The sequence below is a fragment of the Parus major genome, chromosome 4, assembly GCF_001522545.3.
Source record: "Parus major isolate Abel chromosome 4, Parus_major1.1, whole genome shotgun sequence".
In the NCBI taxonomy this organism is placed as follows: Eukaryota; Metazoa; Chordata; class Aves; order Passeriformes; family Paridae; genus Parus; species Parus major.
Window position 1 is genome coordinate 10,644,723 of NC_031771.1, and position 14,974 is coordinate 10,659,696.

At 46.8% G+C, this 14,974-nt stretch overlaps 2 protein-coding genes across 6 annotated transcripts in view; one reads left to right on the top strand and one right to left on the bottom strand.

Moving 5' to 3' along the window:
- The window catches only part of LRBA (LPS responsive beige-like anchor protein), a 367,896-nt gene that overhangs the window by 193,227 nt on the left and 159,695 nt on the right, over positions 1–14,974 (top strand). For all 5 annotated transcript variants that reach the window (XM_033513748.1, XM_015624023.2, XM_015624025.2 and 2 more), the window contains 2 exons: positions 4,095–4,241; positions 6,902–7,038. In XM_033513748.1, coding sequence (XP_033369639.1) covers positions 4,095–4,241; positions 6,902–7,038 — 284 coding nt within the window. The remainder of the gene's footprint in view (positions 1–4,094; positions 4,242–6,901; positions 7,039–14,974) is intronic.
- Positions 10,335–13,001, bottom strand: MAB21L2 (mab-21 like 2). Its single transcript, XM_015624030.3, has one exon. The coding sequence runs from the start codon at positions 11,921–11,923 to the stop codon at positions 10,844–10,846; it is 1,080 nt and encodes a 359-aa protein (XP_015479516.1). The 5' UTR covers positions 11,924–13,001; the 3' UTR covers positions 10,335–10,843.

Consider the following 14,974-nt stretch of genomic DNA (forward strand, 5'->3'; position numbering starts at 1 on the left):
AATCAATACCAGCCCCATGACTATACTTCTGGCTACCTTCTAGTTAAAAACAAATTTTTTAATTCTGACAATTTAATTGCCATTCCCAAGTTCACATTAACTTGCTTGGGAAAAAAAGGCTTTAGGTAATTTTTCAAAGGGAAAAGGGGAAAAAAAAGGATCCTTCCAAACTGGCTATTTATAAAAGTCAATCTAATGGTGTGCTGTGGGGAAAGGGAGGAGAGGTGAGGGTGCTGTGGTAGAAAATTTGGGATGTAAGGAGTTAACTCTTTTCTATTCTTCCTGTCACCTACTGTGTAGAAATGGAACCAAAATTTCTTGTATACATGTGGAGGAAAAAAAAAAGAGAAAACCTATTGGTATTTTGAAATTGACCTCAAAATGCAGTATTTGTGAGGGAATCTTTAGCTGCTAGAAATACTTTATCAAGCTTTTTAACAAGTGATTTATTGGGGTTTCTAATTGATGTTTGTTAAAAATTTTAGGATGGGGGATTAAAACAGTCAGTAACATTTCCATCAAGGCAATAGATGGAGTTCAGGACTTTGTGGCTGCAAGGGACCAGCAGGTGATCATCTCCAGTACTGCAGTCGACTCGTTAGTTTGCTTTGCCTCAGCTAGAAGGATGAAAAAGAAGTCTTAAGGATAATGTTTTAAAAATTTGGTTTGAAAGTGATTGGTTTTTCCACTGTTACGTTTTTAAAGAAATAAGGAGAGTAGGAGGAAGCTTTTGGGAGCCCTTTGTAAAAAAAAATAAATAAATTCATAGTAAGGGGGGGTTTTTAATGCACCTTTTCCTTGAGTTGCTTTTCCTGGTATAATTACCAGTTAAAAAAAAAGAAAAAAAAAAGAAAAAAAAAAAAAAAGAAAATTAAATTGTGTGCTAATAGACTGTGTTCAGAGCAATACATAGGCCATGCCTGGAGATCTTGATCTTGGAAAGGTGTGTGGGAGTTGATGCTTAGAGGTGCATGGTTGGAGCCAGAGGATCTGGTCACACCAACATAAGCAGGCCTGGTAGAATGTTTAGAGAAGATAGAGCAGGGTTTGTGACCTGAAGTATGAAATCCGGTATAATTGAACTCTGTGCTTATGTGGGATTGGAGTTTGTTGTGTGATGTCATGCTCTATCATACATCTCTCTAACCAGTAAATTTATAAAGAGAACTAGACCATGGCCTCCCTACAACAGTGCATTTATCTACAGAAGAATAGGTGCATCCATGTGGAATATATTCTGTTCTGTGCACATACACATGTAAGCATGAAAGTGTTGGTTGCAGATGTAGTGCTTTATGCATGTCAGTACAAGAAAGGCAGATTTGCTTTATTTACATCAGTACAGAAAAAGCACTTTCTGGTTTAGAGTATGATGTCTCATTGCCTTCCACTTGCTGGTCTGCAGGTGTGTAGACAGGCATCGTCCAGTGCCCATGTTTATGCTGTATTTAACTTTAACATGTGTTTCATGCATGTCAGGAAATATTGGTAGCTAACATCATATGCAGAGATGACAAAAGTTTGCAAAAATGGACTAAAATAATTCAGTGTCCAAAATCTTCTATTAAAAAAAGGCACATACATAGGATGTATGGTTTTGAATCAGCAGAATATCAGTAGTTGGGGAAATAATTAAAACCTGAGTAAGTGAAACAGATAGGGCAATATTTCTGTTTTCCAGTCATCTTTGGTTTGGAAGCTGCTGTACTGATTTTTTTTTATTTTTGTTTCTTAAAGACTGAAGGACATGGTGACATTTTAGACAAGTTGTGTTAAGTATAAAAGTATTAACCTTTGATCTTGGCTCTCAATTCAGTCTTAAATAAGAATACGTAGAGAGCTAGCTTGAAATTAGCATCTTCAGTATAATACTGATTCTAGTACAGGAAGCAAAAAAATGGCAGGTATGTACCGTGCAGATGAGGTTTTTCAAACAACAAATATAGTTTGCCTGCATTAAAAGAAAAAAAAAAAAAAAGACCAAAAAGAAAGAAAAAAAAGAAAATAATTTATTATCATGGACTTCATCTTGAGGTGGTTTTGTTCTATTTTACTTTTTTTGATCTTCAAGAGAGTTCTTGTAGGGCAATGACTAGGAGTGCATGTGGTGTGTGTTAGTACACTGATGGTAATTTTACTGCTGCTAACTGAAAATCCTCAAGGGGGAGTTAATTACAGGAAAACCTTCCTAAATATCAGCCGCATATTTTCCTTGACAAGAAGGTTTTTCAACTCACATTGAACATCTCCACAATCTGAGTTATCATTATTTACATGAGCATATTTTGCAAGAAAGGAAAATTTGTGTTTGTACAATGCAGTTAAAGCTTTGCAGTAATTTTTTTAAGGCTTTCTTACAAGCAACAGCTGTTTCTAGGGCAAAAGGTTCATGTATAAATTGCATTTTATTTTGTATGGTGACTTACATTCCCTTTCATTTTGGTTTTTGGTTGGTTGGTTTGAGGTGGAAGTTTGTGTTTGCTTTTTGTTGTTGTTTGGGTTTTTTTGTAAGGTCAAGGCCTAAACTGAAACCAGTATTAGGTCATTTGGAGTTTGTTGCTGTTGTGATAGAGTTTTTATACTTGGGGGGGGTGGGGTGGGGGGGTGTTGGGTGTTTGTGTTTTTGGTTTGTTTTGGTGGTTTTTTTTGTTTTTTTGTGGTGTTTTTTTTTTTCCCATTCTGGTGAGTGGATTTCATTTTTACTTTTTCACTGAACTGAAAAGTTTTATTATTTGCAATTTATGTGCATGTATTTTCTTTAACAATTTAAACTTTATATATTGACACCAGGGAGTCGCTGCCTTCTGTAAATGTTTGCAGATTAGCATATTTTCAGAGGGAGCCCGTACAACTTCAGCTGAAGTGTGGCAGCAATCAGAGCAAGCAGCCACCAGCGTGTTGAACTTAGTTGGTCCTTATGTGTTTGGTGAATGTTTTTCAAACACAGCTGTGCCACGGGTGTTCTCAGTGTATCTTTTAAGAAACAGTGTTTTTATTTTCAACTTAAAAAACCCAAGACGACAACAACAACAACAAAACCTGGACACACACACCGTTGTGTTTTGGCATTACCACAGCTAAACGTAGGTGTAGAGGGAGTCATTACCTTTCTTTCCCTTATTTATGTATTTATTTATTTATTTTTGCTCCCCTTTTAATTTTTTTTTCCTTTTTCCGTTGCTGCTTTGAGCCGGTGATTTAAATAAAGCAGATTTCGTGGCGGCAGTGCCGGAAGGCGATGGGAGCGCTCCCGAGGCCGTGCGGGACGGGAATGTCACTGCCCGGGCACGGCGGGGACACATTCACCGGCCCGGTGACCGTGTGCGGGGCGGAACATGGCTCCAAGCGTGCTTGGCCACTTCCCTTCCATCCCGAAAATCCCATCGTGAGCCCAGAAATGCCCCGTGGGAGGCCGGGGTGGCGGGTGGCCGTGCCCCCTGGGAGCAGGTGCCAGCCGCCATCCCGGGGCAGATTCGCCCCCTCACGCCCTGGCATGGAGGGGTGCGGGTTTCTCTGCCTCACGAGCTCGGCTTGCCGCCAACGGGAGCGGGAAGGATGAGGGGCGGCAGCTCCAGCGCCGCTCCGCCTTGTCCCCGCTGCCAGGCCGTCCCGGCGGGACGCGGCAGGAGCAGCCCCGGTGCCGGGGGACTGAGGGCCCGGGCCGCCTCCTGCGCTGGTCCCGCCGCTCCTGGCCCCGTCCTGCGCCTCCCGTTCCCAGCACCGTGCTCGGGGCTGTCGCTGCGGCGGTCCCGTGTCCTTGGCTGCAGCTTGGGTTCAGGGTGACACACCGGGCAGCTGGGACCCTTCTCCGGCTCCACTTCCCAAGGAAGGCTGCAGGGAAAGGGAGTCTGCTCTATCCTCTTCCCCTCTGTAGTAACACTCAAAATAGAGTTGAACACTGTGGAGAGCACTGGATAATTTTGAGCAGGCTTAATAGGATTAAAACTAGATGTGTCCTAACATTAGAGGATTAAGACAGGTACTTCCCACAGCTAGTCCCTAAGCAGTTTTCTTCCTGGACTTACATTTAAAAAAAATAAAATTACATTCCTTTGTCACTGAGACCTGACAGACAGCACCTTGTCTCATTTCAGCTCCCGAGGAGGATATACTTGTCAAAGGGAAGCAGTCCATCAAGAGTCAAGTTTTAGGAAACCAGAACTCAGAAAGTGAGATTCTCTTGGAAGGTGATGACGATATCATGTCATTCATGGAGGAAAGAGAAGTGGAGAACTTGACAGGTAACATCACCTATCTAATTTTCTCCTCAGCTTTTTTACTGTTGAAGTTCTGATCTCCCCATCTCTGCAGTGAATCATGGTTTGGGATACACGCTGATAATTAACACACTTCCCGTAACTGCTTCATTAAGATTATTTTCTGTTCACCTCAGATACTGAAGGTTTATTTGAGGAGAGTTGTGCGTTTTCTTTCTCAGCCTTTTTTGCTTTTGCAGTAGATGTCTATTCTAGAAAACCTTCCTTATAGAAAAGGAAGGCTTCCTTATATAGCTCTACCTTGAAAAGGGCTTCTTTTGTTTTCTCGACCTTGTTCCACTCAAATCATTAGGCCTAGTGGACAATTAGGCAAGCTGTCTATAATTTAGGGCTTTGGAGACCTTTAATTTTTTTCCTAAGTCTATAAAATTTTACATACTTGTTATTTACTTGCATGTAAAGGATTTTACTCACTGTGTTTAACTCCTTTAAACCCCTTCACTTCAATTCCTCCACTGAAGTTCTTTCTCCATAGACCATGGTCTCATTAAGCCTTTTTGTTTGTTTGTTTGTTTGTTTTTGTTTTTTTTTTTATTTTTTTTTCTGAAGAAATAGTACTTCAAATCATTCAACTTAATTAATTTTACATAATCAAATGCAGCCTTTGCTGATGTTGCAATCTCAGAGGAGTGGGTCCATTTCTGTACAGCTCAAAATGTAAAGCCGGCATAACCAGTGGTTCAAAGACTGGGAGTTAAAGTGTCTCAATTGCTATTTGAGGAACATGGGTTTTACAGGGAAAATGCAAACTTCTCTGTGTTCTTTTGCTTCTCATCTGGCATTCCATGTACACTTAATTTAGAAAAAAACATCGTTTATTCGGTAATTCTGGTTCCCTGAGAAGCTGGTAGTATAATCTTACATTGATATGGATCATGCATATGATAATTCACTGAAAATGCTGGAAATGATTATTTATTGGCATTTTGCTTATCCCTGAACTGCATTCCACTCTTTTTCATGAAAAAAAAAAAAAAAAAAGCGCAAAGTTAAAAATGCAGCATAAGGAAAAAGAAAACCTGCATAGGAAGAGTAAAGTAAAATCATGGGAGAATGATACAAAGGAATTTCTCTATTGAATCTTTATTTTGAATATATGAATCTTTCATTTTTCCCTTTCTACTATGAGCTTCCTTCTCAACAGCCTTTTCCATGTTTCCTTCTATTATTCATTCATTGGTTTGAGTAATACATTCATACTGTAATAGAGGTGAAAGGGGAGTTTAATTATGTAATCTTGACAATGGCAATAGGATTAAGAAGTAATCCTCACTAATAAAGTGGTGTGGGTTAGAAATGAAGTGGAAATTGTCAGGGGTCTTCTACAGGACCTGGGCTGCCCCAGCTTCTGCATCTGTCTGCCTGCCCTGTAATTGAATGTCTGCGAGTGATTGAAAAAATGTTATTTCTCCTCTGGATTACATGCTAATGTACAGGGGGCAAAGGGAGACAGCAAAAGAACACATAGCTGCTTATTTCATCCATTTGTGTGGGTGAGCTTTGGGAAATCATGGCAGTTCCGCAGCTATCTCATGCCCATCTGCAGACACAATGTATTTGTACATTGGGAATAGAGGGCAAAGCTGCTCTGATCTCAGCAGAGCATCTCTTCTTTTGTCCTAGTGGCACACATTGAGATTGATGCGAGATTAAGGACCATCACCCTCCTAACAATCGATGGAAATGACAATTCATCTGAATTTTTTGTCAGTTATTCTCACGTTGATTACCTGAACGTGTGTACCTCATTTATAGATGCTTTATTAAAACAAAATTGTTTATGTCACTTTAATATCTTCCACTGTTTTACAAAAGTCAGATAATACTGCAGCAATGTAACTTCATTTCCTTGCCTCTTAATCAGCTGGATGACAAACCTAACCTGTTTTCTTTCTGTATGTGTTAGTTTATATAATGCTGAACCTACTGTTTTCAGTAGTAGTCTGATTTGTCGCCGTGATAAGCCCTGTGGAGAAGTGATTATTCCAATAAAAATTCATTCAGTTGGAAACCAACCCTCCAGCTGTTTACTCCCACAGTCCCCAAGCTACACTAACACTGCATGGAGTGCTTGGACAATATTTAACATGGAATCAAAAGCATCTTTAAAACATTTTACTTTGGGCTCTGTAATATTGTGCAACCTTAACAGTAGATATCCAGAATTCATGAGGGAGCACTTTGCAGTTAGACAACTTTGAGCCTTGACTACTTGGTTCATCTTTGTGAAATGCTATCAAAACTTCCCAGCAACTAAAGAACACATCAAAGAGTAAGATTTCAAGTTCATATGTGCACTTTCTATGTTTCATGTAACAGAACATGTGCAACTCTTGGACTTTCTTGGACAGAAAACACGTCTGAGTAAAAGCTGAAGGCTGCCATGCTAAAGCCAGCTCTGTAATGTATGCAGCAGTTTGCAATTGAAGCTGCTTCAGTGTTCGGCAGCACAGAGACACTGCAAATCTGTTACATATGTTCTTTTCTGGGACAAAAAGGGGTTTGCTCTTTAAGGAAGAGCGGTGATCTTTGCTTTATTTTAATGTCCTTGGCCTGAAAAGCAAATAATTTGTACTCGCATTCTTTTCAGTTTGAACACTGTTGGTGTTTTCCTGCTTTGGCAGGTCCAGTGTCCCTCAGCACACCAGCTCAGCTTGTGGCACCGTCCGTGGTAGTGAAGGGCACCCTCTCCATCACTGTTTCTGAGCTCTACTTTGAGGTGGATGAAGAAGATCCTAGTTTTAAGAAAATCGACCCAAAGGTAAGAGATCATTGACCCTGAGGTCTGAGAGATGATGACAAATTACCCAAGACCTTTAATTCTTCACTTGACTTCCTTTACCTCTATTGGGCGACAGTGTTTCTGCTTTAATAACTTTGCCACTGACCATATATGTTGCTGAACTTCACATAGGTGACACCTCCTTTCCTGCTCCTTTTTCTCCCTCTCCCATAATTTGACCCTACTTGAATGTTAATTAGATTGCTGCAAATAAAGCTCTAGGGAGATATGTCTGAAATAAAGACATCTTGAATCACAGGGCTGTGTGAATATGGGGAAGTTCAGCGAGGCTTTTAGCCCAAATACTTTGTTTTACTTTCCTGATTTTAGCAAATATAAGTGTAAAACAGCACTGAACTTCCCACACTACTAAGTTTGCAGTGCTCCTGTCATATTACTCTATAACACATTTTACAGGGCCTGTTATTATTTATTGTGCCTAAGCATAAAACATAATTGCTGTTCTAAAAGATGTTTCTGAGCTGACTTGGTAATTTCCACAAACTTTATTTGCTCTGAGTTGCTTGATTACTTGTGTTTTGGTTAAAACTAGTAACCTTTAATAAAAAGACAATTTCAAAGGGAGCATATAGTGCAATTTGCTTAATAATGTTGCACTTGAATATTTTCTGCAGTGTTACAGCAAGATTTCAAAAGTAGGACACAACTGGTATATAGTCTCACAAGCATACTCATGGCTCTTGTTTTTTTGAATACCTACCTAATGTTAAACTGGGTAATAATTTCTTTGGGAAGAGTACTGCTCAAAGAAGTAGTGGTTTTCTGCTTGTCTGTGGAGAGAATACCTTGTGTGTTAAGCACCGGTTTAGTTCTTTGTTCCTATTGAGTAAATTGGTCTTGTCGGTATTAAAAATAGCATCGGTGGATCTGAAAGCTGGAATTATCAAATACTGTCAGGCAAAAAATTTATTTTGAAAAGCACTGCCCTCAAATTGTTAGAGCTAGATTTTAGTATAAGCAATTAACTAGAATTGTGATTTTATGTGATATCATAAATGAGATTTAACTTTTCTTTTGATCCTGAATGATTTTTGAAATATATTAGAAATTATTTTAAGTATGAGATAGTGGTTAAAATTTTTATATGCTTACTTCTTCTATTATGTTTCACTAATCCCTCCACATATAACTAAAAAACACCATTTAATGATGAAAAGAATATAAATTTGAAATTAAAACTAGTTTGATATATTCCTATATTGCATTTTCCATCTAAAATGTTTTGCTTTGTATTGTATTAGCATAAGAAAAGTCTTACAGATCTGCATTATTCTGCATTTTTGGTTTTCATGTTCAGCACGTAGGGTCTTTGAGTACAGTTGTTAATTCTTACCATTCTTGTTACTTGTTTTGTGGGAACACTGACACATATAGTTAACCTCCTTTTCTCCTGCTTCCCAGTATTTGTTAGAGGTTGCTTTCTTAACTGTGAGCAGGTATTATGGTTTACTCTTTATCTAAGAGATTTTCTTAGAGTTCTTATAACAGGAGAGGTTGGTTACATGAAATACTGGCTGCACCTCTTACATTCTGCTTGCGATGTTACTTTAACTGGAGATCTTAAAATTAAAAAATCGACTTTTTATAATGTCTCAGGGGTGGGGGGAAGCTAAAAATCAGATCGGAATAATTTTATTTTAAAGACTAAGTAATCTTAAAACAGCATCTTTTCAAGCATTAACGCCTCCCTGCCCCACCCTGTGCCGAAGTCAATGTACCTTGATAGCGGTGGCTAGCTGCTGTAGAAAATGTCCCTTGGAAAAAAAACAAAACCCTCAACAACTAATCCGCTGTAAACTCAGCAAACCTGCTTAATTAATGAGGCTTCATCTGTTAGATAAATTTAAGATCCCTGTATATTTGTCTAAACTACTGAAAAGAAAATATTGTGACAAGTTCCTGAAGTAAAACCTGCCTTAGGTAGCGATAGCATCGACAGAGATATGATCAGAGTTTATACGCGGCTCCGGGCTGTTTTGGGAAGGAAAGGGTAGCCCCGCGGGCTGAGCCCGTTCTGCCGGCTGCTCCGGGATCCAGCGCTGTGGGAAGCGCTCAGATGGCTCCACAAAAGACTTGTGGAGCTCAGCCGAGGATGGAGGGGCTGCGGACGGCGCGGCGGGGCCGGGGCCGGGCTGTGCCCGCTCCGCCGGGCAGGGTGCGCCGCGCACCCCGTTCCATCGCCCCGGCTGCTGCCGCCATCGAGGATTTCGTTTTTAAACTTAAAGGCAAAAGCAGCTCAAGTTATAATGGTTATTTCTTTCCGTCTCCGTCCAAAAAGAAACGAAAATAGTCTTTTGGGGCAAGAACTTGAGTTCTTTTTTTACCTCCCCCCTGCCTACGAAAGGATACGAAAAGTTGCTCGAAATGCTCCGAGCTGGCGCTGCAATCTTTCGGGCAGCTTCAGCGGGTAACGCTAACGTTTTAAAATCTTACGAATGCGTTCCCGATAAAAATCCTGCCAGTATTTCTCAGTCGTCCCGAGCAAGCTTAAAGCGGAAATAGCTACGGGGAATCAGGCAGAGCTTCGCTTTGGGAGAGGGGGAAGGAGATCGGCAGAGAGCGCCCGGGTGCTGGTGTAGGATCGGGTGGTTTCCTGACGGGCTCCTGCTTATCTCTCCGTCTGACTAATCTGCAGTGCGATTTTATGCTGTATTTAAAAATCTGGGCAAAAACAAATGTTTGTTTAAAAAAAATATCGACCGGTTGCTCTAAATCGCATTAATTATTCAGGGTAGATCTATACTTCCTTCGTGTCAAAGTCAAATGGATAGCGTGTTCGCTCTGGGAAGCGAAAGCAAACAGCAATGGGTTTTTAAAACAAAATGCAGCGCTCGAGATTTACTGGAGAAAATAAAAGCAAGGGATGCCATAAGGAAAAAAAATAAAAGGAAAAAAACGACTGTAGGGTAGGAAAAGGCATGCTGTAATTCTGACTAAACTGTAGCGAGCTCCTGTGCGATGCTCCATATATTCCAAGATTTAGAACAGAACCTTAGAGTAATAGAAATATAGCAGATGTTGTCTCATGCTGAACTACAGAATATATAAAATTTTTTTTCTTGGATGCACTTTTTCTTTTTAATGGAAACTAGAAGGAGGTTTAGAAAACATCAGCCAATATGCTGAGCTAAGGCTTGGACTAGGTGTTGTGTTTAGCCTATATTTACATCTCGTAGTTTAGATTATTTAAAAAAAAAATCCTTCAGAAAGAATCTACTTGCCTGAATTTAAGAACCATTCACAAAAAGTCAACGTAAAGTTAAAGTAATATTTTTATTACTATTTGCAACAAGTCAGTTGTGGGGCACATAATCTGACCTTGGCACTGAAATACATTTAACATCAGTAAAACTTTTTTAAAGGGAGATTTGTACATATAGTTAAATAATTTTTTCACTTGGTGACAACATTCAGGCAAACAAGAGAGCATAAGAAAAGGACTATACATGGATTGGAAAATGTACCTTTCGGGTTTCGTTTTGAAGTTGCAAAAGTCCGATCGCTTCTTTTTGTGATCTTTTAAAAATTCACATTGGAGGACAGGAGGAGAGAGGCTCTTCCCTTCTTCCGTACAAGGCGGTGAGAGTTTATGCCGGGAAAACCGTCGGCAAGTTTTTAAAGGCCGAACTGCAGGTGGGTGGGGGGTGGCGGGGGCGCGTGTCTTTCGCCGCCTCTTTCCGTCGTCGTTCGCGTTAAATAAAAAGTTTTTTAGGCGCTGTTGTTGTTTACGGAGGGCGAGTTTTTGTGCGCGGGGGTGTTAACCCTATAGCTTGTCGAGGCTTTTGGGATTGGTGAGGATTTCTCTGGCTAGCCTCCAGGTCTGTTTGGCAGCGCTTTCCAGGGCCGAGTGGGGTTTGCCCTGAAAGAGGTCTAGGTTGGGCAGGAAGTAGTGGGGGCAGCGCCGGCACTGCAGGCAGGAGATGAGCTGCAGGAGGATGCCGTTCAGCCGGTCGCCCAGGCACGCCTCATCCCAGTCGGTCTCCCGCGGGTGCTTCTCGCACTCGTACAGCAGCAGCGTCTTCATGTGGTAGTTGTTGAGGGGCTGCCCGGGCAGCTCCAGGTGCCGGTCGCGGAGCGTCTTCAGCACCGACAGGCACTTGTTCCGGCAGCCGCCCATCAGCAGCCGGTTCTCGGCCTCGCCGAACTGCAGCACCCACGCGTCGCTCTCGGCCGAGCTCTGCTTGCCCGTCAGCGAGTAGCACTCCTTGGAGAGCAGGTTGAAGCCCTCCGCCTTCACCTCCGCCACCCGGTTGGGGCCGGGCCAGGGGATGTGGGGCATGGGCCACTGCGCCGCGCTGCGCGGCCAGATCCCGGTGCACTTGAAGGCGGGCGTGATCTGCACCACGTACCGCTCCCGGATGCGGAGCTTCACCTCGCTGGTGTCCGCGATCATCTTCACCACGTCTCGGTAGCTGCACTTGTCCACGGCCTGGGCCACCAGCGTCTGGAATCGGGAGCGGATCTTGCGGGCGGACAGGTAGCCCGAGGCGGTGATGAACTCCACCCAGAGGGACATGCTGCGCTTGCGGCCGTCGCTCAGCTTGAGCACGGCGCAGCCCGGCAGGGAGCCGTCGTCCACGAAGTTGAAGACGCCCATCTGGTTGAGGTAGAGCACCACCTCGAACTCGGTGGGCGAGATCACCTCCAGCCCCTCGTAGCGGGCGTCGATCTCGCTTAGGGAGCTGATGAAGCGCGGTTCCTGCACCTCCACCTCCTTCAGCACGTCCGACACGACCTTGCACACCTCCCGGATGGTCTTTGCGATGGCCGCCTTGCGCGCCTGGCAGCGCTCCGTGTAGTATTTGTTGAGCTGGTAGACCAGCTTGGCCTGCGCGGCGATCATGTTGGGGCACAGGTCCGGGCTGTACACCGGGCTCTCGCAGTACGTTGAGGGATCCAATGCTTTAGCGGTGGCTGCAGCTTTGCGGAGGGCACCAGCCAAATCGCAGACCCCCACCGCCTCCGGGAAGAAGGCGGCAGCGGCGCGCCAGTGAGAGAAATTAAAGAAATCGGGGAGGGCGGCGAAGCACAAAGGAGCGAAGCCCAGCGCTGCCCCGGCGACGAGGAGGAGCGGGACGGTGCGGGCTGGGCGGCGGCGGCGGTGCTGGTGATGCTGGAGCCGGTGCCGGAGCGGCGGGCAGTCCCCGCGGGCTCCCGGAGCGCAAAGTTTTGGATGGCGATGGGGGCAGGGAAGTCTGGGCTGCCTCTGCGCTCAGGCGCCCACCCCCCCGCGCAGCGACAAAAATGCCGTTTCAATAGTTCATGGAAAAAAAACCCCAAAACAGCAAACAAACTTTCCCAGGACTCGCAGAAGGTCCCCGCAGAAAAGCCGGTCGGCGGCGAAGTTTAAAACCGCACACGGTACGAGAGGAGGAGAAGAATGCGAGCAATGCCCTCAGCGGAAGAGTGAACTCTGTGTCTGTCTGTCTGTCTGCCTCTCTCTCTCTCTTTCAGTCCGTGGCACCGCCAGAGATGTGCATGCGTTTGGCTGCCGCTCTCAGACTGTCAGGGGGTGTTGTTGATTTCCCTTTTCCTGCTGGAGGCGTTGGCTGAACCCGGCTCTGTGGCTGTCTCTATCTTTACGCGCAGACGGGTGCACTTGGTCTGTGATCTCTCATTCCCGTCCTGCAGGTCCTACATAGATTGTTGTGAGAGAGACTGTATGGAGAGGAGTTGTTGGTTTTTTTGTTTGTTTGTTTGTTTTCTTTGCACAGACTGTGTTTTATCCTGAGCGGGAAGAGGGCGTAGCTGCCGTGCCCGGGATGGCTTCTCCTCCCCCTCCCCACCCCTGGAAGTGCGCGCCGAGGCTCCCGGTGTCCGCGCCTCTCGCTCCGCTCCTGCAGCGCCGTGTGCCCTCGTCCCTCTCGCGGCGCTGCCGCCGGGCCCTGTAGTTTATGAATGGGGCCGCGCGCGGGCGCGGGGCGGGGCCGCGCCGCCAATCGCCGCCGAGCTGTCAGCGCCGCGGCCAATGGCGGTACCCGGCGCGCGCACACGCGCCTGCGCTCCCGCCCCCGGCCCCGCGTCCGCTGCGCGGCGGGGCTCGGAGCCGGGATGGGCAGCGGGGCAGCCGCGAGGGAGGCTCGGAGCGTCCCGCCACCCGGCGCGGTGTGTGAGGGGGGAGAAAACCCCCAAAATCGCTATAACTTCGCCGTGGCGGCCGGTGAAGGGCGACGTGAGCTCGCTGCTCCCTCCCGCTCGCTGCGAGGGGGCCCGGCGGCAGTGCCGGTGTGTGCGGAGAAAGGGGAGAGGCGGACCGGAGCTTCCCCGCAGGCATAAATCTTATTTCGCTTAATGCCGGGCTGCAGCAGTGAAAGTGAGACCGTCACCGGAGTAGCGTGGCACACACTTTGTTTTACTGCTCCCAGTCACCTTAATTTAGATAAATTTTGTGCCATAAAGTTATTCTCATCCTCCTAAAGCGCAGGATTGAGTTATTAGAAGGGAAACGATATTTTATGCAAGTTTGTATTAAGAGTATGGAATAGTTCGGACATAAAGCCGTAGCTCCGTGGTGTCGGGTCGGAGGGATTCCCGGGGCGGTACCTGCTGCAGAGCAGACAGATCCTCTTCTCCTGCGGGAACTTGGGATGGAAGGGAGAGCAATTTCCGCACCTCCAGTCTCGTAGCAAGAGAGCAAGGCTGCGTAGGTGCTTTGCCCTCCGCTGGGCCGTGCAGTCCCGCGGTGCGGGGCGGCTGCGGCCGCCCGGGCGCCCCGCCGGGAGCGGGGCCGTGCGGGGACGCGGTGCTCTCCTCCGTGCAGAGCCTGCCGGTAACCCGCTCGCAGCGTTTGGGCTCGGTTCCTTGGGCTCTCCTCCTTTCACTGCAGCTGGCTGATTTTAATAAAGAAAATACCGCCGTCTGTTTTCTGTGTGCCTTTAAATTAGAAACATGTCTGGTGCCGACCGTACCGCTGGAAGTAGTAAGTACGGACGTGCCCGGCGCCGGTGCGGCTCCGTCCTCCGCGATGAGAGGATCGGCTCCTTGCTTCCCTGCCTGCTTCCCTGCCTGCCGCCGGGGCACACTACGCCCGGGGATGTGGGGGCCGGCCCGGCGGCCCGCGGTGCCCGGTGCTGGCGGCGGTGTCAGGTGTCCCCGCCGGGCCCGGCCCCGCCGGGAGGGAGACGAACCTAGGGAAGGCTCGAGGCGAGCAGCTTCCGAGGGGTGGGGGAGAGAGGGCAGGCTCCCACGAGAGCGGAGTCCATGGCTCGCCAGGGCGCTGGTGCCGCTGCTCGCACGGTCCCTGGGTGTCCCGGGGCTGCGCAGGCTGGAGCGGGACTCTCCGTCCCGGGGCGCGGGTAAGTGCCGGCGGAGCTGCCCCCTCGCCGCGGCCGCACCCGCCCGGGGCGCTCGGAGGCTCCGTAGGGGCGGGCGGGCATCGCTGCGCTTCGCTTGCGCGGCTCGGCTGGCCCGGCGGAGCAGCCAGGGTCCCACACCTCGCCTCCCGCTGCCCTCCGGCAAAGGAAAGAGTTAGTTAGGGCTGGGGGTCCATTTCACACGCCGCCGTCGGAACTCCCGAGGCGGCACGGGGCACACTCGCTGCCGGGCTGGCACCGCTCTCCGCTCCGGCGAGGGCTCTGCACACCCGCCCTCCGAGCAGAGGTGGGCAGGCGGGCTCCGCGGGGTCTCGCTTCCCGCAGAGAGTGCCGAGCCTAGGTGTTACCGTGTCCTGGGCGCGGAGGAAACTGCCGGAACCTTCAGGCGGCCCAGGCAAAGGCGGGGGCACACGCGTTCCCTATTTTTTTAGGGTAAAAGCAGGAGGCGATTCCCTTCCCACCCCTCTGAAAAGGTGCCTAATTATGTAGCGTTAGCAGTGTTCAGATTTAAAACAATTCATTACCAATTTTCCTGCCTGAGGTTGAAGCCGTAGTAAATAATAAATCAGCTAAACAAAAGC

Bases quoted from the DNA above. Each gene is read 5' to 3' on its own strand.
- MAB21L2 (XM_015624030.3), bottom strand. From the start codon at position 11,923: ATGATCGCCGCGCAGGCCAAGCTGGTCTACCAGCTCAACAAATACTAC.